We start from the raw sequence: 24476 nt of genomic DNA, 5'->3' as shown, positions 1-24476 counted from the left end.
CTAGGAACTTTAACAAAACACTTGCCATTTTGAAATCTTGTGGCCCCAATTTTGAAATGTTATAGAAGGTCTTGTGATAATTTTACCTACCTGCATATATTTTTACATAAAGAATACGTATTTTTATAGAATTACCGCCTGGTGTCTATTTGTGGGGGGGGGGGGGGATCAGTGGATTTGCTGTGTGTAATCAAAAATGCTTAACTGACAGAGCTCCTGAGATTAGCCTGGACTGCTCGCGCCATGCAACCTAGGGGGTGAGCAGGGGTTATTCTTAAGGGGTAATTCCCTTGCCCTGACATAGAGGAGAGGGTCCCTGCGTGTCACAAGTACATACCTACGCCAACCAGAGACCCCCAATTCTAACACTTCCATTTGATCTTTTTCTGTATTTCTCCTTCCTTGCCTTTACCCTGTATTTTTGTCTCCTCCTCATCATGTTGTAAAGCGCTCCGATACCCTCGGGTCTGGCCAGTGCTATGGAAGACTTCCAAAATAAATAAAAAATAAAATAATAACTCATGCGCCAGAATGTCTGCGGATACAGGGAGAACTGCTCATATCAACGGTTTGGAACCAGACATCCACTTCTAACAACTATTATAAACATGGAGAACCCACCTCCTACACTGTCGGGTCAAAGCGATAAGTCCGACAATGAAGAAGGCGGAAACTAATTCCTAGCTACTGTAGGCTGGGAAGAGATCAGTAAGACACACCAACTTTATCAGTACTCTGGTTCTGAAATAGCAAGAAAGGGCAACCCCCAATTTACTGCACATTTCTTGTTGTTGCGGTTATGTCGAATTGCTTTTGGTCTATTTGGTACATTATTCCCGGTCTTCACCTTCCCCCTGACAGGCTTCAAGGGAGACCAAGAGTGAGACCATGGGAAAGTTAAGAGGGTGGGTAGGGTGGGGACAAAAGGGGCAGTTGGGATACCAGACGAGGGCCCTTACTCAATACTCTCCTGGAATGTGAACGGGCTGGGTTATCTCATACAGAAGTATGTTGAATCCCGACAGTCTTCCTTCAAGAGACACACCTGAAGGGCACACAGTGTGTTTTTCTGGGTCGAGGGGCCTATATCACATTAGCGCACGCAAGATTTACATCTGGGGAGTTGCAATTCTCATGAGGAGATTCCTCCCCCCAGCCCCCCTCCAAGATAGACCGTACTTAGACAGACCCGGGTGGGACATTTGTTGCAGTCAAGGGGACATGGGGCAGAAGAGAGATGACTTTGATTAGTGTGTATGCCCCCCCCCCCACTCAAATCCAGGAACAAACACTGGATAAACTAACGGGAATACTGCTAGAGTTGAGATCAGCCATTCACATCTTAGGGGGAGACTTAAACGATCGATGTCATAGACCCGACATTAGATCAGACACCCCAGATGTACTCTCCACCAGGGATACACTTTTGAAACACTTTACTGACACATTGGGGCTCTCGGACCTCTGGCATCGACACCACCCCCACTCCCATACATACTCATACTACTCTGGGGCGCATAAAGTTCTCACAGCTAGACTATATGTTTGCTCCTGCAGGGGAAATAGAACAGATAGAAAAGGCAGAGTACTTATCCAGAGGCCTTTCTGACCACTCCCCACTATGGCTTACCTTGGGACGGAAGATGTGTGGCTCTGGTCACGTTTGGAAACTAAATGCATGCAAATTAAGAGATAAAAGGGTGGCACAGGATATCAAAATAGCTACAAAATTATACTTTAAAGAAAACCCGGGGTCAGTTTGATCGACCATTACACTTTGGGAGGCCTATAAGACCGTCCTCCGTGATAGAGCGCAAAACATAATTGCGCATAAGAAGAGGCAGGAATGAAGAGAAATAGAGAAGAAAACAAGTTACTTACCTGTAACTTCAGTTATCCAGGATTGGTAACTTTCATAGATTCACATGCCTGAATCATTCCCGTCGCCGAGGCGGGAGTCCCATGGTATATAAAAAAGCAGTGCCAAAACTAAATTACAGTAGTAGGCCCTATGAGAAGGCCTAGATTGTAGTAGCCTATCTACCTCATTATGCTAAAAAGACCAAAGTCTTTGCTCCAACCAATCAGCTTACAGCACCCTCTAGAACCTTCTCTGCAGAGCCAGTTCTCCTCAGATTTTCGTTAGCACAAGTGGGAATGAGTATCCCAAAATTAGAGAACTGACTCTCCGGGGAGGAGGGTGGGTGCATGTGAATCTATGAAAGATACCAATACTGGATAACTGAAGTTACAGGCAAGTAACTTGTTTTCTTATCCAGTATTGGGGTATCTTTCATAGATTCACATGCCTGAATCAGAATAGCAAGCAGTAAGCCAGGCAAAAGTCGATCAACTATTTCGACTAAATATCATCTATTGGAAGACAGCACTGATCGAGGGCGGCACTTTGTATGCTGTCTTTGTGGACCTACATGCCGCTTTCGATCTGGTTCCGAGGGCAAAACTGTGGGAGGTAATGGCCGAGTTGGGCGTCCCGGGAGACATCCTTGAAATCCTAACCAGACTCCACAAAGATAACTATGCACGAGTCAGGTGCGGGAAAGGTGGTAAGCTGACTGACAGGTTCCCCGTTCGCAGAGGGGTGAGGCAGGGTTGTGTGCTAGCCCCGACCCTGTTTTGCCTCTTTGTGAACGGGGTGATAGAACACCTGAGGAGGATTAGTAACATCAATGCACCAAAATTGAACGGCAGCAGGGTGCCCGCAATCATGTTTGCGGATGACACCCTGCTGCTGTCCAAATCACCAATGGGGCTACAGCGAGTGCTGGATGGATTTCTAGGTTTTTGCACAGAAAGGGGGCTTGAAATAAATTCTGCAAAGACTAAATTTATGATTCTCAAACCAAAGGCCAGTAATCGCCCAAACCCCCGCCTGGGCTCAGCATGCTTGGAAAGGGTACACACAATAGAATATCTTGGGATAACTCTAAATCAAAATTTAACATGGTCGACCCACATAACAAAAGCTAGTATGAAACTATCGCAGAGGGCGGGAGGTATCACGAGAATTGCTAGTAAATCCCCACTCCGCCCGTTGGCACCTGCCATTCAGATTTACAAAGCCCAGGCTCGGGGGGGAATTACCTACGGAGCTGAGCTGTGGGGCCACACTTTGACACACACCATTCAAAGCATAGAAAATAAATTCATCAGACAGTTGGTGGCTCTCCCCCCAAGTACTCCACTTCTCCCATTGAGACTAGACCTGGGTTTGAGACCTATTACGGAAGAACTGGGCCTCAAACCTCTGATCTACTGGCGCCGCATCTGGAGCAGCCAGGATCTCATTATCTACAGATCGGAGTTGCAGGAATTTCTCAAGCTACCGAATGCCACCAAAATTCCTTGGCTAAAGTATATAAGGAGAATGTGTGAGACTCTTGGAGTGCCTGACCTATGGTCGGATCCCGAAAGCGCGTGCACGAGGATGCCCAGAAAAGCACTGTCCAGTCTGTTTTATAATTACATGCTTCAAAAAACACTGGATACCACTCGGGAGGGGTCCTTAACAGATCTCTTCACTAAAATCAAAGACTCGTATAGCCATGAATGTGTCCTGGATGGCATGACTCCGGTGCTTACAAGGAAGCTCTTCCTGCAATGGAGGTATGGGTCTCTCCCTCTAAGGTCCTTCACAAAGGCCTGGGTAGGTGGATCGGAAACAGGGGCGTGTCCGGCATGTGCTTATAAATTGGAGAATGACTTACATGTGGTCCTGTTCTGTGGAGCCTATACCAGAATTAGGAGACATTGGTTGGTCCCTCATCTAAAAAACTTGGGCTTTAGAACATATGCTCCGACCTATAGAGTATTAAAGTCGGATTTATCTCCGCCAACAGTGTTTGCTATGGCAAAATTCCTGACTGCAATGTGGCTGGCACGCACTCGAATAATCAAGGGCACCACAACATTGTGAACACCTCTTTTTCCTCCCTTGCATTTGGGCTCATCCATTTTAGACTTGTATTGTATTAGTACATTTATTTACTGTTCTTATCGGGTTTTTTATTGGCATTTTAATGATTATTGTATTTTGTGTATATCTTTTATGATCTTTTATGATCGAAATAAAGATTTGAAATTTGAAATTATTATTGTGGTGCACACCCATAAACTTATGTTTAACAACCAACAATTGCAAAGTAAATGATCTATTAATAAAAACATGACAAAATTCAAAAGAGTAGTCATCTAGTATTCCACAGGAAAGGATTATTAGCATAACATAAATAAGCAATCTGCAAAACATGCCCTTCTTTTATATCATCAAAAATACTGAATAGTATACACACATTATAAAATGAACCAAGCATTGTTACCTGAATATGTTCTTATGGAAACAGGTGACGTAAAACCGCTTGACCAACTGCCGCATCCTCTTGATTTGCTGATTGCAGGCAGTGATGTCTTGTAAACGTGTGGACATTCTTCCATGTCGCAGCACGGCAAATGTTCTCTAGCGTCACTCCAGCAAACAATACTGTAGACGCTGCTACAGCCCCTGTAGAGTGAGACCTTACAGTCTTTTGTAGTGGTCGGTTAGCTTTAACATGGCAGAAATGGATCGCAGAGGCTATCCATCTGGAAATTGTGGCTTTAGTGACCGCTTTCCCCAGTGTAGTTTGGCCATAAGCCACGAATAGCTGAACTGACTTTCTGAAGTTCTTTGTTCTTTAAAGATAAAACTTTAAACATTGTTTAATGTCCAAAGAATGGGGACATTAAACGGGGAATGGGGACATTAAATGGGGTTGTAGGATTAGGGAAGAAAACCCGCAATTTCACTGGTTCATTATCATGGAACTGAGAAGGCACTTTGGGTATGAAAGTTGGATTCGTTCGAAGGGGGACATACTCTTGAGAAAAATATAAGAAAAGTTCTTTGATAGTGAAAGCCTGAATTTCTCCTATTCTCCTGGCAGAAGTTAGGGCTAAAAGCAGGGCGACCTTCCATGTCAAGAATTTGAGGTCGGCTTTGTGGATCAGTTTGAACGGGTGCTTCATCAGCTGTGAGAGGACCATGTTGAGTTCCCATTCCGGTGGTGAAGGTTTAACTGGAGGATAAGTCCGGAAGAGACCCCTCATGAATGATTTATCAGTGACGAAGAGCATAGTGACAGCCACCTTCCTGAACCTGGATAAAGCCGCTAAACGGATCTTTATGGACGAGAAAGAAAGACCAGAGCGAGCCAAATGTAAAAGATAAGGCAGATTTTTTTCCGTTTGAGCTTCGATAGGGTGTAAAGCGTTTGAAGTACACCAGGAGCAGAAACGCTTCCATTTGAGACGAAGTCTTCAACGTGCTCTGGGCTCGTGCTTTCTTCAATATGTCCCGGCAGTCTTGAGGAATTTGTAGGTGTTGAAATTCGAAGAAGTTAGGAGCCATGCGTGCAATTTCAGAGATTGAGGGTCTGGGTGAAGTATCTGACCCCCGTTGCGAAACAGTAGTGTTGGAGCCGGTAGAAGTTTGATCGGAGGCTCCTGTGACAGCAACATGAGCTCCTGAAACCAATATTGACGAGGCCATCTGGGCGCAATTAGAAGGAGACGGCAGCTCTCCAATTTCAAGTTGCGCAACACTCGCGGAATCAGCGGGATCGGTGGAAAGGCTTAAGCATAGATCCCTGACCACCGCATAGACAGGGCATTCCCTCTTGATCCCTGTTGAGGGTATCTGCTGGCGTAATACCGGCATTTCTTGTTCTGCTGGGTCGCAAATAAGCCCAACGTTGGTTTGCCCTAAGTCTGAAACACCTTGATCAATTGCGTGTTGTCCAGCTCCCACTCGTGGCAATCCGACAAGGATCTGCCTAGTTTGTCTGCCAGGGTATTGTGCAGACCTTTGACATGTTCCGCCTTGAGAGTTATGTCGTGAAGCGTGAGCCATTCCCATAACTCTTGAGCCTCTTTTGATAGTGTAGCTGACCTTGTCCCTCCCTGCTTGTTTACATAAAACATGCTGGTGGTATTGTCAGTTCGGACCAGGACTGAAGACCCCGCGATTCTGGGGAGGAATGCTTGTAGAGATAGGAAGATGGCTCTCAACTCTAGACTGTTGATGTGGCATTTCTTGTGTTTCTGAGACCATTTGCTTTGCACCTGCAAGTCTTGGAGATGGCCTCCCCAGCCCTCCATGGACGCATTCGTCGTCAGGACGAAGTCTGGAGGAGTTTGCAAGAATGTGAGTCCTTGTCTTAGATTGTGAAGTTGTGTCCACCATTGAAGAGCATCCACTATGCATGGGGTGACCTTGATAATGTCCTCGAAGGAGCCTGTCGCTTGCTGCCATTGAAGATGTAGCTCCTCCTGTAGAGGCCGCATTTTGAGACGTGCCAGTGGAATGAGATTTATGGCTGAGGAACACATTCCCAGAAGTGAAGCAAAGAGGCGAACAGAAAGTGACTTTCTTTTGGATAGCTTTATGGCCAATAAGAAAACCACAATGCCCCTGCACTTGTACAGAAGTGTAATTAAGGTGTATGGTAACAACACTGTCAATTCGCTCAGTATGAGGGAAAAATTAGAACAACATCCAACTCATACAAGTAGCTCAATTGTCGGTAATCATTTTTCAGACAAAATAGGGAAAGAAGTTCAGGATGTAATCCGTTGTTGGTACGAAAGAGTTTCGTTTATTGTTCCTTTAGGTAGGCCAACACGTGTTTCATCGCAGGGAAACAGACTGCGAATCTTCAGGGCTGGATTAAAACATAGAGAGTACATTTGCTATCATATTTACGTTGCAAGTGTATTCAGATGTGACTTGGTAGTGTCACCAATAGTGACAGGGAGACATGCCAACTTGTGACTGTAGGTGACTAAGTGTTAGCGTGTGTGGAGACATTTTTCTTTTGTGAATGGTGAAAAAAGGTGCAAATCTTTATGGCCAATGCCTGTAAACTGAGCTGCCTTTCTTGTGACAAGAATGCCTTGCATTGTATCGTGTACAGACAAGCTCCTAGGAAAAGTAGGATTCTTTTCGGAACCAATTGAGACTTCTTTTCGTTGACAGTGAGGCCTAGGGATGCAAAGAGATTGCGGCACACTTATGTCGTTCTGCACCCTGCATTTTGATGGACCTTTGACTAGCCAATCGTCCAAGTACGGGAAAACCTGGATCCCTGATGAGCGTAGTGCTGCCGCTACTGGGGCCAGGCACTTTGTAAAAATCCTTGGAGCCGACTTGAGGCCAAATGGGAGTACTTTGAACTGATAATGTGCACCAGCCACAGTGAAACGGAGATACTTTTGATGTTTTTGATGGATTGGGATGTGGAAGTATGCGTCTTCCATGTCCAAGGAAGCCATAAAATCTCCCTCGTTGAGGCAATTTAAAATTTCCGAAAGAGTGACCATGCGGAAACCCTGCTTCTTGAGATATTTGTTGAGATTGCGCAGGTCCAGGATCGGTCACATTCCCCTGTTTTTTTTTCTATGAGGAAAAAACGTGAATAGAAGCCTGCCCGCCTCTGATGTACTGGAACTTTTTTTATAGCGTTCTTGAGGAGCATTGAATGAACTTCCTTGAACAATAAGTGAAGACGAGGGGGGACCCCTGGGTGGAGTTTGGTGGTTTGGTGACAACCTCCAGGGTGTGACCATGTTGTACTAAGTCCAGTACCCACTGATAGGATGTAATCCGCTGCCACTGTTCTTGAAAGGCAGATATCTTCGCGCCCACAGGGGGGGAAGGAAATAAGGTTGTCGCCAGGCTGATCTCTCTGTTTTCTGTGAGTGTCTCGCCCTTGATTGTTTGTGTGCTTTCGTCCACCTTGGCGAGAGAAACTAGCTGTCCCGAACTGGCGATAAGAAGACTGATAACTTTGCCGGTACTGAGGCTGATATTGTCTGCCTTGTTGGTAGTAGTTTCCTCTAAAGGAGTATCCACGTCCTCTAGCACATCTAAAAGATCCTCTCTTATACTGCAATGAACCTAAGGACCTTGCAGTGTCAGTATCCGTCTTGATTGCCTGGAGAGCCTCGTCGATGTGTTTCCCAAATAGAGACTCTCCATCATAAGCCATGTCCAGGATCTTAAGTTGGACTTCGGGCCTAAAGGTGGTAGCCTTTAGCCAGCCCTGTCGTGTGAGGACTGCAGCTCCTGCCAGCTGTCTAAAGTTTGTATTTGCAATATCCAAAGCGCAGTCGATTGCTTCTGCAGCTGCACGTTCCCCCTCCATTAAGATCTTGCGTGCCTCCTGCCTTTTATCCTCTGGGATTAGATTAATCATACCAGCCATCTCGGACCACATTTGGCGATCATAGCGACCAATAATCGCTAAAGAATCTGCAGCTCTGATCGAGGCAGCAACCATGGTGGAATTTGTTTACCAATAAGGTCCAAACGACGCCCCTCCTTATCCGGTGGTGTAGTGCTGGGAGTGGCTGGGTTTTTCGATCTTTGTTGCGCGGCCTGCTAGATGACCGAATCCGACCGCGGGTGTCCAATGAGGCATGCAGGACTAGTGAGAGGAGCTCGATATTTTTTATCAATCCTTGGTAACACTGAAGCAGGGTTTTTCATCACCTTGACACCTTCTTTCCATATATAATCTATAATAGGAATGGCTCTTGACACCTTCCTAGTTTCTTCTTTAAAATCATGAAGGAAACATTCCGTCTGCTCCACTGTCACCGGCAACTGAAATCTAGTTGCAGCTCGCTGCATGAGATTATGGAATCCACCTATGTCTTCAGGCAGTGAGTCTGAAGGTTGTGGGGTTGGTGGAGACGGCATGGGAATAACGTAGTCCTCCCACGGATCCAACGGAGGATTATTAGGTAACTCTCCTTCCTCTACTTCTTCATCCAATGAAGTGTCCGGGGTCTGTAGAGGCAAAGCAGGTTTTGGAGTTTCCGTGACCGGAGACCTGGGCGGTGGAACTTCAGGTTGAGGAACGGGGACAGCAGGTTGGGCTGGAGGCACGACCTGTTGAGGTGGAAAACTTTGTTTATAGTCTGCCAGCATAGCCTGTAAATCTTGGATGAGGCTTGGTGGTAAATGACTGGCCTCCGAAACCTGAGACCTCCTCCGGTATTCTGTATGATGAGGGACTACAATGTCCTCCTGATAATAATGCCCGGAATAAGTATCTTCTTCTTCATCATCCTCCTGGCCTTTAATATTTTAATTCTGAGGGATGGTGAGCTATTCCAAAAGCTAGCCCTGTAGAGGCCTGGCAGCAACCAGGTCTGACCGGGAGCTCACCCTTAGTCCCTTAGGTTTCAAAGCATGTAAATCAACTTCCACATAAATGGTCCCAAATCATCATAAAAAATAAATCACATTATTCCATGAATTTCCGGATGTTTTCCAACAATTTTTTTACTATTGTTAAGCCAGCTTACTTAATTTAACAATATAAACGCGCACACTAACTAGACTTTTGTGGACAGGTTGGTTTGTAGCTGTTCCAGACGGCTTTTTGGAGGCATCCCCTTTAAGACGCACACATACGAACAACAGCACAGAGGGTGAACCGCCAGCATTGGGGTAAGCGTTTGTTAGGTTAATGCATTGAAACTCCTAACTTAATGGTTATCAATGCAGCATTAGAGTATCTAATTCGTTTCTGGCTATTTGCAGAATACTATTGACGTGGACAGCGTATTACACTATCTTTTGAATTAGACGGTCATGGTGAGTGGTCAGAAGACCGTTTATACATTAACCTGATGGGAATCGGCTGGTGTTTAGATAACTGTGGCGCACGTGGGGGGCAACTCGGTTACTTGTTAAGACAACACACTGATGGTTAAGGTTTGGGAGTTTTGTTCACTCACATTAATTTTAATCTTTTGAACACTGGCACTGGATTATCAGCCTCATACAGTTGTTTGGTGTTAGCCACTTGTTACCATCCTTCAGCACATGATGTCATTTGCAGACGCACTGAGAAATTGTAGCTAAACCTAAATCTTAAATATGTACATTGCGAGAGTTTTGATTGTGATATCATATAATATTACTTTTGTAGTGCCCTGACAAGGAACTGACGTACATGTCATCGGAATGAATATTGTTTTCAAGATTAAGTTATACGCCCCTGAAGAAGGGTCAGATAGACCCGAAATGCATTGGGAATTTTCTTTGTAAATTATCTTATTGTTTCAATGTTATGTACAGTGTGGAACTTATCACTGTTCGCTTCTTGTTTTGTACATTAAATACAGCTTGAATGATTAGTACTGAACAATAGTAAATAAATTGTTGGAAAACATCCGGAAATTCATGGAATAATGTGATTTATTTTTTATGATGATTTGGGACCATTTATGTGGAAGTTGATTTACATTCTTTGAAACCTAAGGGACTAAGGGTGAGCTCCCGGTCAGACCTGGTTGCTGCCAGGCCTCTACAGGGCTAGTTTTCAGAGAGTTGTGGGCACAACTCATAACCGGGTTGCTCCTAAAAATAGTTTTAAAAAACAAGCACACACGTTTAACTGGTTGACAATAAGGAGTGCAGGTCAGTTTCAATACATTGCTATTGCAAAAGCTCCCTCATTGTCATCATCCTCAAAACTCTCCTCTTCGTCATCAGCATAAGTCTCTAGGAGATGAGAGGGCATAAGTGGCGAAATGTAAGATTCTTGCTGTCTCTGGTATGATACTAATTGAAAGGTCTTTGAAGAAAGCGAGGTAGAAAAAGCCTGTTTCACAGCTAAAGGCTTAACTGAAGCAGTATCTATTGGTCTTGAGGACACCGGTGATAATGGTGTCACAGTCGTCGACGACAGGTTCATCATCGACGGGGTCGACAACGAAGGATTAGTCGTCGATGGAATCTACATCGACGGGACCGCCGTCGACGGACTCTACCCCGACGGGGCCGCCGTCAACGGACTTGACGTCGACGGGGCTGTCGTCGATGGACCTTGCTTCTTTGTCGACGAGATGGTCGTCGACGGTACCGTAGATGACTTCGTCGACGAGGGCTTCTTTGTCGACGAGTGCTTCTTCGTCAACGAGGCTGTCGTCGACGAGAGTTCTTTTAGCCACAATGCAGATTCTAGTAGACAGGATAGGAGAGGTGATGGCTGTAGTAGAGATCATGGCCATCGAAGAAGAAGTAGAAGTTGAGATGGTAGTCACAGGTGAGGAGACAGAAGAGCTCTTACTCACGGTTAACTTTGAAGATTCCTTGAGAGCTGAGGCTCCAGAGATAGAAGATGGAGATCTCTGTGAAGAGCCTGAAGTGGAGTGGGAGGTTTTAACATGTTTTCTCCCCTCACTTGGATAATCTTCTTGAGATTTCGCTCTCTTACTGGAGGTAGAGGTTCTGTCTTCATCCTCAGTAGAAGAGGATTTTAGCCATAAAAGGACTCTGGCCTCCCTATCCCTTAGAGTCTTAGAAGGGAAGGTGCGGCAGATTTTACAAATGTTTGCCTCATGTTTGGGATAAAGGCAATAAATGCAGTCCCTATGCTGGTCATCAACATGGACCCTTTTCTTCTCGCATGTTATGCAAGGTCTAAACAAGGCCTTCTTGTCAGACATCCTGAAGCTTAGAGAAAACTGAGTCAAGACTCAGGGAGACTCCTTTCCACACGACGTGCGGTGAAAATCTGTGGAGAACTGGCTCTGCAGAGATGGTTCTAGACGGTGCTGTAAGCTGATTGGTTGGAGCAAAGACTTTGGTCTTTTTAGCATAATGAGGTAGATAGGCTACTACAATCTAGGCCTCAGGCCTTCTCATAGGGCCTACTACTGTAATTTACTTTTGGCACTGGTTTTTTATATACCGTGGGACTCCCGCCTCGGCGACGGAGAATGATTCAGGCATGTGAATCTATGAAAGATACCCCAATACTGGATAACATAGAATCCCGCCTCTTTTAGTTAGAAGTTCAGATGGGTATACCTACAAACGCTAAGTGAATACGTGAAATGACGATCTTGTGTGCAGAGTATCAAGCGCTGGCACAACAAACCGCTAGAGCCAAACTTCAAGCCTCTCATAGACGTCTTTACGATGTCGGTGACAAAGCTGGGAGACTGTTGGCCTGGCTGGGTAAGAGAAAGGCAGAAGCCTGATGGGTGACAGCTTTTGAAATGGGTACAGGCCGCACTTACGCTGTGCCCCTAGAGATAAAAAAATAAATGTGCTTGCTACTATGCAGCATTCAACAAACCGCAGCCTCTGGCAACTACCCACCAGATAGAGTAATATCTGGCAGCCATTTCCATTCCAACCCTTCCGACAGATTATGGAGTCTACATACCAGTATAGGGCCTTTGGAAGATGGTTGGGGTTTGCTAATCTCTTCTCCTGCTTTGGATGCCTTCCCCAATGGTACAGACACTGCTGCTTTTAAGGGATTATGGTCGCCAAAATTTGAGGCTCTTATGACTCCATACGCTAATGAATTATTTAAGCCACTCTTGAGAAAAATAAAGTTGATTACTGAGGCACGTCCTCTGCCCCTATAAGTGGGTAACACGGTTTCTCTGGTACCCCCTAAATCCATAACGTTACTCAAATCACAGGACGCTACAAAAGTTTACAAATCTTGCCCGCAAAGTGCTCCAGGTCTTACGACTTAGGGTGCTGGCCAAGCCTGGCATTATAGTCACCTACTGAGATCAAGTGTACCTCATGCCCCCGGGACATTTCATTTTGATATAAGGGGTTCCTACTCAAAGAAAATCAGAAACTTCACCTTTGGGATATTTACAAAATCATCTATGGTCCATGCACCACCCATTGAACACCCCTGCGATAGAAAGTAACACAAGGTAGAACATTAAGCACCTTTGAGTTGCTTACAGTTAAAATCCAAGACTGCAAATCCCACCACTACAATTAGCATCAAGGTTTGCATTAAAAAGTGAACATAAATTTAAGGAAAAGCGTTTGCAAATCTGGGCTCAAGTTAGAAAAAGGAACATACAAGGCAATCCCTTCAGTCTTCCAAGAACAGATTCTCTTCTAAAGCAACAGTTGCAGTCAATGCTGTTACATGGTAAACATATTATAGGGACTCATTCGGTGCAAGCACTCATTGTTAGGTCAGTAACATGTATTGTCCATCTAAATCCTGCTCAAGTTGTTGTGAGGTTGGCATTGGATATTAGTGAGGTCAGTAAAGTAAAATCCAACTTACTAGTGTTTTCCACTTCAGCAACTACATTCATACTATAGCTGTCAGGCAGCATTCCACTTCAACACAGACCTGTGTTATGCAAAACACAGCTCACTCATATCATGCAACAGTCACTTAACATGCAATGGGGAGAAATATTATTTTATATTTGACAAATCATTGGTAATTTGGGGCAACCATTCTTAACAACAGGGTTCAATAAAGTCACACAGGAGCTGCAACCTCTGTACCACGCCAATAACACAGAAAGGTCATTTTTAATCCAGGTGGCAGTATAGCAAAAGAGAGTCGCTCACAGTGGGGCAACTCTGAGAAAAGGAAGTAGGTGCATAGACATGTGGCGGTTCTGTAGACACAGGTTGCCCATGGGATCTGCATCAAGAGTAAGGTAGAGAGAGTAATGGTGGACAGTTGTGGTGGTCAGCGCAAGCTCACCACAAGCACCAAAACCTCTTTAAAAAAGCATTTTTAACAGGGCAAAGTAGCAGAATAAATGCCTGAACTTGGTGAAGAGATTCAACTGGGAAAATGAGGCAGGAATTTCTTCATTTTGCCAATACCCTTACTATTAAATGTCTCAGATGAAGAAATGGTGGTGTTAACGTGACCACCTACTTTACTTCCTCTTGTATTAATCACATGTGGGACCTCTGTTTAGATAAACCAAATTAACCAAGATGTATATTGGGGGGGGCTAGGGGGGGCGCGTGGCGCCGCTGTGCTTGTGAGCTTGGCTCGTCATGAGGCACAGTGCAGCTGCACTCATGACGAGCGGAGCTTGTCACAGCCACACCCGTTTTGGAATGTTCAGCACAGCGGGGAAATTATGAGCATGGAAGAGGTTAAGGTTTCCAATGTACACACACCCCTTGAAAACACTGTACCAATCTCAAAGTCATGGTGAACGTACGGATTGTTACTTACACTGTAAGCATCTGTTAATGGCAGTTAGTGCTTTAGATTCACATGCTTTGCATACTCATGCCATCTAGTGTTGGATCCAGATGTTTGCAAGTTGTTTTTCTTCGAAGAAGTCTTTCAAGTCACGAGATTGAGTGACCCCTCCTATTGGTGATAATGCGCATGGGCATCGACTCCATTGTTAGATTGTTTTCCCGCAGACGAGTGAGCATGGAGTGTAACTAAGTGAAGTAAAGAGATGTCCATGCATAACAATTAAAGTAAAGGAAACTGCAACGGAAACTGCAACGGCCACAGGTGTGCAGGGAGGACGGTGGACGCATGTGAATCTACAGCACTACATGCCACAAACAGAAACTTATAGGGTAACGTAATGAGTTCGAGGTATGTGTAGCTGTAGATACACATGCTTTGCATAGACTGTAAAGCAATGCTCCTAAAATCGGTGGCTAACCTGCGAGTGTTGCAGTTGTTTGAAAGAGTGAAGGCAGCAGCTTGTTGGCATGATAGAACATCCACACAATAATGCTTTGTGAAGGTGTGTGATGAGGACCATTCAGCCGCTTTGCAAAATGGGAAGTTTCCCAGGTAGGTCATAGATGCCTCATGTTTACAAGTTGTGTGCTTTAGGGGGTTTTGGTACAGTTATTTTTGATTTAACGTAACAAGTTTGAATTCACTTAACTATCCATCTGCAGATTCCAGATTTGGATTTCAGCTTTCCTTTATGTGGTGCTGAGAAGGTGGTTTCTTTTTGAAAATGTATTTATTTTTTCTAAAAGTTTTTGTTCTGTTAATGTTTTACATAATGGCTCTTTTGACATCTAATGCATGTAAAACACTTTCTGCACCGGAGTCTCGTTGCGGGGAAAAAAGCTGCCAACTCAATTGACTGGTTAGGATAAAAATGTAAGACTACCTTTGATAGGAGTTTTGGATTGGTGCGAAATATCACCCTGTCTCTGTGGAGTTGGAAGAATGGTTCTTCTAAGGTAAATGCTTGGCGCTCACTAACATGCCTAAGTGATGTGATGGAAGAGAAATGCTGCTTTCCATGATAGAAAATGGACAGGACAGTTATGTAAAGGTTTGAGTCTTGTGAGGACAATGTTAAAATTACACGAGGGCGCAGGTGAAACCAGAGGTGTAATCACCCGTTTATGTCCTTTCATAAAGGCCTTAATAACAGGTACTTTGAATAATGACAAGTGTTGTTTATTTTGGAGATAGGCAGCCACTACTGCAAGGTGTAATTGTATCTATTTGAAATTATGCCAGTGAGCTGTAAATGCAGTAACAGATGATGTTTTGTATAGTGGCATTGAATGGATTTGTTTATTGTGGCAGTAACAGACAAATCTTTCCCATTTGGACTTGTAGAAAGCCCTTGCGGTGGGTCTACATGCTTCTTTGAGAATGGTCATACATTCTGGTTGAGATATCAGGATATTGTGATATCTGAATACTATGACGTAAGGAACAATATTGCTAGGTTTAGTGTTTTGGGATATGGGTGCCTGGTTTTTCCATGGTTCTGAGTGAGATGGTCCGGCATGTTGGGGTGCTTCTGGTGGGGGAACCAGAAAGTTCTAGTAGCACTTTGTACCATTGCTGGCAGGTCCATGTAGGGGTTACTAGTGTGAATGATGTATGCCTGGGTTTCCAACCCAGAAAGCGAAGTAGGGGGAGAAGGGTAAAAGTATAGGCAAATAACCGTGACCAATTCATCCATAGACTATTGCCCTTGGATATTGGGTGTGGAAACCTGGATGCAAAGTCTAGGCATTTTGTGTTGTCTGCAGTTGCGAACAGATCTATTTGTGGAAATCCCCATTTGTGTAAGTAAGGGAGGAGGATTTGGGAGTAGAGTTCCCATTTGTGGACGTGTTGCTGCATCCTGCTAACGATGTCTGCAAAGTCATGGTCTATCCCCGGAGGGTGTTCTGCTAACAGATGAATGTTGTGATGTAGAGCCCAAAGCATAATGGTCTGAGCAAGGCATGAGCTGTCGAGAGTGCCCCTTTTTGCATATAGTACATGGTTGTATTGGCCTTCTGGACTAGAACAACCTTGCCAATGAGGTAAGGTGAGTTAGGAAGGCGTTTAATGATAGGTGAACAGCTTGAAGCTCTAGGTAATTTATGTGGAAAGTTTGGAGCTTGGATTCCCAGTGGTACTGGACTCTAAGGTCTTTTAAGTGTGCATCCCATCCTGCAAGAGATGCGCCTGTTGTCAGAGTGAAAAGGCAGCCCTTTTAAGAGGTTGTTGCTGTTCCGCCACGCCAGACAACGATGTGTGCAGCTGTTCATATATACTAGATCTTCCAAGTGACCCTGTGACTGAGACCACTTTTGTGCTAAACATTCCTGTAATGGACGCATGTGAAGTCAAGCATGGGGTACTCTGACAATACAGGGTGCCATTATGCCTGTGAGCCTTATGGCAGTTCTTACTGCGAGTCGCTGATTGATTTGAAATCTGGATATTAATGTTTAGATATTTTTAAATCTTGTTGTATTGGGATATGCTAATCCTAGGTTTGTTTTCAGGATTGCCCCCAGATATGGTTGTATTTGCTGACGTTGAAGGTGTTAACTTTGTGAATTGACAGTGAATCTCAGTTGGTGAAGACAATCTATGGTAGCTTGTGTGTGTTACTGGCAATGATGAGGCAGTCATCCAGGTAAGGGAAACATGGATGTTTTCTCTGCCACTACTGCTAAATATTTGGTGAATACCTGTTGTGCAGTAGTGATACTTAAGGAAAGGACTTTGAATTGGTAATTCAATGGTAATACAAACGTGAGGTATGTGCGATGAGCTGGGTGTATTGGAATATGGAAATAGGTGTCTTTTAGATCAAGGGCTGTGAGAAAATCACATTCTTGAACGAGTAAGAGCACATCTTGAAGTGTGACTAAATAAAAGTGCTCGGACAGGAGGTAATGTTTTAGTGGCCTTAGATTTAGAATAAGCTGTGAAGATTCATCATTTTGGGTGATTAGGAAGTAACGCTGGGCGTCCGAATCGGCTACGCCCACGGAGTAGGCGTAGTGTTGCCTCCTACGCATTTTGCGTAGACAGCGTAGCCGGCAACACTACGCCCACTCCGTGTGCGTAGCCGAGTCGGCCGCCACCCGCCTCCCTCCCGCCCTCTCCTACATACATTATTTAAGCAAAATACCCTTAATAAAACAAGTTTAAAGCACTTACCGTGTCCGGGGCTCGTCCGGGGCTCCCTCTTGGAATAGCGTCCCTTCATAGATACCAATGCGCATGTGCGGCCGCCCGCGCATGCGCATTGGTATCCATGACGACGCGATTCCAAGAGGGAGCCCCGGACGAGCCACGGACACGGTAAATGCTTTAAAATTGCTTTATTAAGGGTATTTTGCTTAAATAATGTATGTAGAGGAGAGCGGAGGGAGGTGCGTAGTGGGGCTACGCGGAGTGCGGGAGTGGGCGTAGCTTCTCGCCCACTCCGCGTAGCTCCGCGGAGCCCCACTACGCCCTGGCTTATTAGGAAGTACAGGGACTATAATCCTTAGCCTTGATGGTGTACAGGGGTGGGTTCTAAAGCTCTTTTGTGCAGAAGAGCTTGAACTACCTGTTTCAGCAGTGTTTGATGTTCCGAAGTGATATGTTGGGAGGTGTGGTAATGAGCTCCAGACAACAGACATGCTGGGTAATTTCCAGGACCCACTTATCTGATATTATTGATTGCCATGTGGATAGAAACGGACGTAAATGTCCCCGATAGGTGTTATGTAGTCGGGGGTGAGGGAAGTCACTGTTTATTTTGCGGGTGTTTTCCCGTGTGGGGAAGCACCTTTGCCTCTACCTTTAGCACTGTTGCCACTATAGGAGCACCTGTAGTAACCTCTGGGGGAGGAATACTGATTTAGGCCACGTTGGTATGAGGTGGAGGTTTCCAGGAGTGTACTTTTGGAACCTCCAAGATAGCTGGAGCAGCGAAAGGAGCCTCGAAGTGAAGGTGTTTGAAAGGCTCTCACTGCTTTCGCCATTTCTGTGTCCTTTTAAATTTTCTTAAGGCCTCATCAACTAGCGGCCCAAAGAGATGCTCTTTGTCAAAAGGGACATTCAAGAGGCTTTGCTGTACCTCTGGCTTAAAGCCTGAAATATGTAGCTGTAGAAAGCTGGCTCATTAAATGATATATAAAAATAATATATATATCATGTAAAGAATCCAGGGGTTCCCTTAAAAGTGGACAGGGGCTTGCTATGGGAATCCCAAGTTGCCCTTCTAAGGGGCAGTGTGGTCGAGCAGCCTTAGGCCCATCCCAGAGGAGTGCAACACATCTACAAATACACACAATAGTCAATAAATGAGACATATGACTCAATAAGGAGATCCACACCACTTTATAAAAATAACACGTATCTTTATACATGTTTAGCCACCAGAAGCATTTCATTCAGGTAAGTACGTTTTTATATATGAATTCTTTTCAGTTTACAAAGTTGGCACTTAGTGCAATTTTTTAGAACTGCAATGTTAACCTATGGAAGGAAAATCCTATGCGATTTACCAGTTATTGTCAGCGACTTACAGGACCAGTGGCTTGGGTCAAGCGTGAGTACGGGGCAAAGTCCAAAGCAGCACCAACAGGTCCCCTCAAGCGGCACAAGGGTGGCCAGGTGCAGTGGCGCTAACCGCTTTGGATGGCCAATGAAAACCAATGGGGATCGGTCCGGTGACAAAGAGGCTGCAGGGGGGACTGAGATGTCAGTCCAGTGAAATCCACAACAGGCTTCAGTTCTTGCGATGTTAGGGGAATGTAGGGACACCTCTTGTCCTCTTCTCTCAGGGCAGGGTATCCGGGTACAGAGGTTCTTTGGGGTGTCCGGGTGCAGAGGGTCACTGGTGAAAAAGAGTTCCCCAGCTACAGGATGGCTCTACTGACACCAGAGATGTTTTATATCAAACATCTCGCATTAGTAAGCACACACTGATTCCAGTGTTAGATTTATCAATACATGCGCCCAGAGGGCACCTTAAAAGTGCCCCATGAAAACCTACCAACTACTGTGTCCTCATGGACTGGTCTTAGTAAGCCTGCCACCCAGACGAGTTTCTGACCCCCCAGGATGAGGGCCTTTATTCCTAGGAGGTCAGGAGCAAAGCCGGCTCGGGCAGAGGCATTTACACCGCCTCCCACAGGACGACCTGCAAATTAGCATTCCAAGGCAGGGAGCTTCAAAGAGCCCACCGCCTTCCCTCACAGAAGAGGACGCCAACACCCCACCTGTCCAAGGCCAATTTGGTGCCTGGACAGGCGGGAAATTTAGTAGTCAGAAAGCATGGTCACCTTCCAGCTAGTTCCACCGCTAAAGTGGGCTACCTGAAATGAAAACGAAACATCTTGGTGATGGCAAACTTAGGAACTCTGGGTCAGGGTTATACACACTTCCCACAGGAAGTGGTCATATAGGTGTTGTAGTGACCCCAGAGGTAGGTTGCCCCTTGGCTACTACCCTACACGCCCATTAATTCCCCTAATTTCAGTATTTAGGTTAGCCCCTGGCACCAGAAAATCATATCCTGCCGACCAAAAGAAGTAAGACTAAAGAGCCATGAAAAGCAAGAAAAGAAGTAGAAACATTGCTGTTCCCCTTCACTCTACAGGTAACAAATACCAGGCTGTGAAGGCTCTGGACCGCAATGACCTGACACCGGAAAGACGCACTGTACCCGAGCCACCTAGAACGAGTTGAAGTGGGCCAGCGGTGGCAGGGCTATCATCAGAAGTTGTTCCCTCATTTGCATGGGTGAACGGCACCATACAAATAAGGGAATGCCTTTGCCTCTCTACCCATGCCGTATTATAGATGCAGGTGCAGAGGCAAAATAGCTGCCAGGAGGCACACTTTCAGTGCACCCCCTCTGATGGCAGCCCTCTGGAGAAGGGGGTGTCCTATGGACTCCCAAACATCCCCTTGCAGGCAGGTGCAGTTGTTCACTGCACCTGCCTGCAAGGGTCTCTCACTCTCTCCTCTCTTAAAAGTGCAGGCAGGGCTGTCTGCATAGTGAAACCTGCTCTATTTTTCACTTGATTGTGCTGCCGCCATGGCAGCGTGAGTTTGCTGCCGTCCTGTAAGTTAATAGGGCACACGTTCCCCATCTTCATCTGGCGCAACTGGTTTAAGGTGTGTTGTGGCACAAATAGGGAAAGTGTGCCCTACGTGCAATAGACAATAGAACAAACAGTGGGAAACCCAATATACCCTTGGAGGCTTAGAAATTGTAAATGATAAAAGGCAACTGTGCCTGAAAGGGATTTTATTTATATGCCGTCTGTGAAGGCAGCGGTAGTCTAGAGGAGCAGTGCCCCGTACATGCTGCTCGATTAAACTGAGTGTCAGCATAAGCGAATCCCGTGTGATTGCTTCTATTAAATGGCCAGCTTGAACATTCACCAAGCATACTGAATAAATCACTGTTTCGGTGTCTGCGACCTGGAATTTTTAATAAATATAGTGAAGCATCTGGTCCTTGACGTATGCTTGACCAGCTCCATGGGTCAATTGTAATTCTCCTTTCACCATCCTGAAGATTGTCTAACGGACTCGCAAGCCATCAAGACCGAAACGTCGACAAGCTCATCCATTTTTTTTAATGATTTAGTCTGACAGGAATTGTTTTTTCTGTTAGATTCTTTTTCCGTCTTTATTAGTTTGAAATAGATGGTTACACAAATGATTTGAAGGTTACAATTTTTGTATATGGTTTGTATGCCTCTGTCATTGTGTTTTGTTATCGCAATTTGTACCCCCTTCTTTGTTTACCTACATTAAATGAACAAGAAATTTAGAAATCTACACCGGTGTTTAAAATTGTTCATGATTTATTGAGTAAGTTACAAAGAAGTGAATTGATGTTTTCGATTTTTCACAGGTTAGTTACCAATCTGGACTTAACCACAGTGTAATTTACATAATTAGTTTAATTGAGTATTATAAATAAAATCCCTTGCAGGCACAAGAGTTGGCCTAACGGCTAGGGCGGTCGATCTCAAATCTGGGGAACTGGGTTTGAGTCTCGGCAATAACGCTGAACATCCAGTGATTCTGGGCAAATTACTTAATCTCCCCGTGCCTAACAAAAAAATAAAAAAAATAAGTGGATGTGTCCTCATGTAATGCAACTGGTGCTATGTAAAATGCTCTGATATCCGATTTGAATCAAGTTCACGGTATATAAAACTCTGTAAAATAAAAATAAATATTACTATGTGCAACAGGGCCCCTAGACTTTTTTACACAGTATACCTCTTTTTGGTATATTATATAAAAAAACAGCTTCCAACAGTGTTGGATCCAGAGCCTTTGTTAGGATGCATCAAGTTTGTGGTTGTATTTGGATTGCCTCGGTTTGGCGCCCCATTTCAAATTAAGTTTGCCGAGAATGGGTTTGACTGGAGCCTCCACAGTCTTTTTGAGTTCGGGCTTGGGAGCTTTAGGTTCGGTGCACTGTTTGAGTTTCGGATCCGAAGTGCTGCTCGGAGCTGAAGCAGAAGATGTTGACAGTTGGCTCTGTACCAATGGGCGGCTAGGTGCTGATGGGGTCGATGGCATGAGCTTCAGTTTTAGAGCCGAGCCAGAGGGAGGGGCTTCCAAGCCAGTCATTTGGTGCCAACCATGGCCATGAGGCAATGGCAGTCCGAATACCTCTGTTTAGAGAGGAGGTGGATGTTTTTATGGTGGTCCACGAGGGGTTGAGGGGCAGGGGTTACAGTTCTCACTGCTTCGACCTAAGTTGTGGATTCAGCGATTTCGAAGTCCTGTTCAAACTCTGATTCAGAATGGTGTTCGAAGGTGAATGCTCTCTCACGGAAGCCTGTGGGTGTTCTTCTCCGATGTTTTCATGGCTTAAGAGCTCAGGTGTGTCGTCGGTGGCCCTCCGCTGCATTTTGTGCCAGCATGCTCATCGACCTTGGAGAGTCTTTTTGGAGTGGAAAGCTCAACAGGCCTCGCAATCCACTTCCATTGTGTTTTGTTGACAAATTCAGGTTACAGACGACCTGAAGGGAGTCAGTCCATGGGTATTTTGAATGGCAGAGGTGGCAGAAAAGGAAAGTTGTGGAGGACCCAGTGGAGAATAATGTTGAAGGCCCTAAGAAGGGGCGCAGTAGAAACTTCTTGATCTGACCAGCGATTTTTCCTCGCTACGCAGAGTGGTAATACGATTGAAACAATACCAGCGCAGCAGATTAGAGTGTACTGGGAACCAAAAAGAGAGCTGTGTGGTCTCGACCCAGAGTGCAAGCACACACATCCGAACCCGACAGTAGAAAGAAAACAATCTAACAATGGAGTCTATTATGCGCATTATAAACAAGAGGAGGACTCACTCGATCTTAGGCCTAGAAAGACTTCTTTGAAGAAAAACAACTTACACACACACACACACACACACACACACACAACATTAGATGGCAGGAGTATGGAAAGCATGTGTATAAACATGCCTCAAACAATTTTTACCTAAAAAAAGATGCAGTACTTGCCTTTTTTTGCAGTCTTTTCCAGATATGGCAAGTTGTTGGTGTCCCCAGATCCTACTTTAAAAAAAGGAACGTCCAATTCATGAAGGAATTCAACGGCCATCTGGAAAGGAAAAAGAGGAGGATTACGGCAAAGGAACGAATAAAGTGGAATAGAAACTCTTAACATTACAGGTGCGGTATGCCTCATGCAACTACATGGTAGCTTCAGCTAACATCATACAGAGGGGGAGTGGGAAGGACTCTCATATGGTGTGCCAAGGGTTGGAGGAGGAAAGGGGCAAAAGGCTGTCCAGAAATCGGCAAAGTACATGTTTTCCACGTAGTTTTAGTGATCTAGGAGGAAGACTACAGAAGAGGTGTATAAATCACAAAAAGAAAGGCCCTTTAGTTAAACATCAGTTGGATCTTTTATTTGTCCACGAAAGCAAGATCATTCTTGTGTGATTCATTTATTTGCATCTATGTATACACTCATTCAAAGCACTACTATACTAGACTGTATAAAGACAGGGTGTGTGTAAAATGAAGAAGATATGAAGCATTTATTCAGAAAATCAAAAACACAAGCATTTTATATAATTTAGCACCTGCTACCACATACTGTCATGTACGAAATCTCCCAAAATTCAAAAGAATTGAAACAAATATGGCATATAAAAAACTGCTGAAATGCAACATCAATGCCAACATAATTCAAAGTACAAATTAATACATAAAAAAAAAACCAATAGCTTTGGCAAGCGTTCACTTGATCATGTAAAATGACATGGTCAGTCGGAGGATTATGGAATTGTCAATCCCTTAAAAAAATTATTTTGAAATCTTGAGCCAATTCCGAGGACTACTACCCTCCCAGAGTAAAAATATAAAAAGTCCGCAAGAAAGGAAGGTGCACTCTGATTGAAGTCAGTCAGGAGACATAAGTTATCCAAAATTCTTCTCTTTATTAATGTAGTTTGTTTTAAAACCGGCACACATCAAACGCGTTTCGTTCCCTAGTGCCAATCTATTGATTGAGTTCAAGAACCCAGGGGAGTTTCGGCATTTTAATCTTGTGATGCTATACATCTATGATATTGACGTTGGAAGGAGCGGACTATACCTGAGATTTGATTGGATTGTATGCACGATCCGATCCCAATTGATGACGTCGCACAATAATTGCTCCCGTGGCACTAGGGAACGAAACGCGTTGGCTGTGTGCCAGTTTTAAAACAAATTACGTTAATAAAGAGAAGAAATGTGGATAACGTATGTACTGGAGGACTTTGCCGTAAATACGATCCTTTGATCCTGTAGCACAATCCTCTTCATGTCAAATGAAGGCTCACTGTTTAGACTGGTCCCTATAAGATGGTTATTGTTATAAGGCCTGCTGAAAATTGCATTCACAGGGGTGTAATTTCCAGCATTTCATATTACAGTTGCTGCACAAAATGTCTAAGATTACCCCACATAGTCGATGATTTGTACGGATAAAAATCATATTGTGGGATGCCCTGGCTACCAGAGTGGGACCAGGGCACCCAGGGTCGGGCCAGAGGGATTGAGTCTGCGGGCCATGAGGTAGGTAGGTAGAGATAGATAGATAGATAGATAGATATACACATATACTGCCCCCCTCCAGCATGCTTAACGCCGATTTTGATATGGAGTTCTTGATACCAAGGAGTACGAAGACATCTCCACCAAGCAAAGAAGCACTTACTTCATATAGGCAAGAGGAAGGGCCCTTGTTTGGTAGAGTTACCTCTTTGTAGTCTCAATGTATTCCTCTATAAGAGGATTCATGTTATTATATATTTCAGGATAAAAACACACCAGGAACAATCACATTGTCAAAACGCACACAACGTCACTGGTGACATTTCCTCTCGCTGCATTAAACAGCTGTAGTGTA

At 44.7% G+C, this 24476-nt stretch overlaps 1 protein-coding gene across 1 annotated transcript in view; it reads right to left on the bottom strand.

Moving 5' to 3' along the window:
* LOC144818788 (N-acetylneuraminate-9-phosphate synthase-like) overlaps positions 1-24476 on the bottom strand; it is a 181310-nt gene that overhangs the window by 83323 nt on the left and 73511 nt on the right. Inside the window, exon 3 of the mRNA XM_078676539.1 lies at positions 22577-22676. Within this exon, the coding sequence (XP_078532665.1) occupies positions 22577-22676 (100 nt within the window). The remainder of the gene's footprint in view (positions 1-22576; positions 22677-24476) is intronic.

This window comes from Lissotriton helveticus, chromosome 2_1, assembly GCF_964261635.1.
Source record: "Lissotriton helveticus chromosome 2_1, aLisHel1.1, whole genome shotgun sequence".
In the NCBI taxonomy this organism is placed as follows: domain Eukaryota; kingdom Metazoa; phylum Chordata; class Amphibia; order Caudata; family Salamandridae; genus Lissotriton; species Lissotriton helveticus.
Note: the sequence above shows the minus strand (reverse complement) of the source record. Positions and strands in the feature narration are given on the sequence as shown.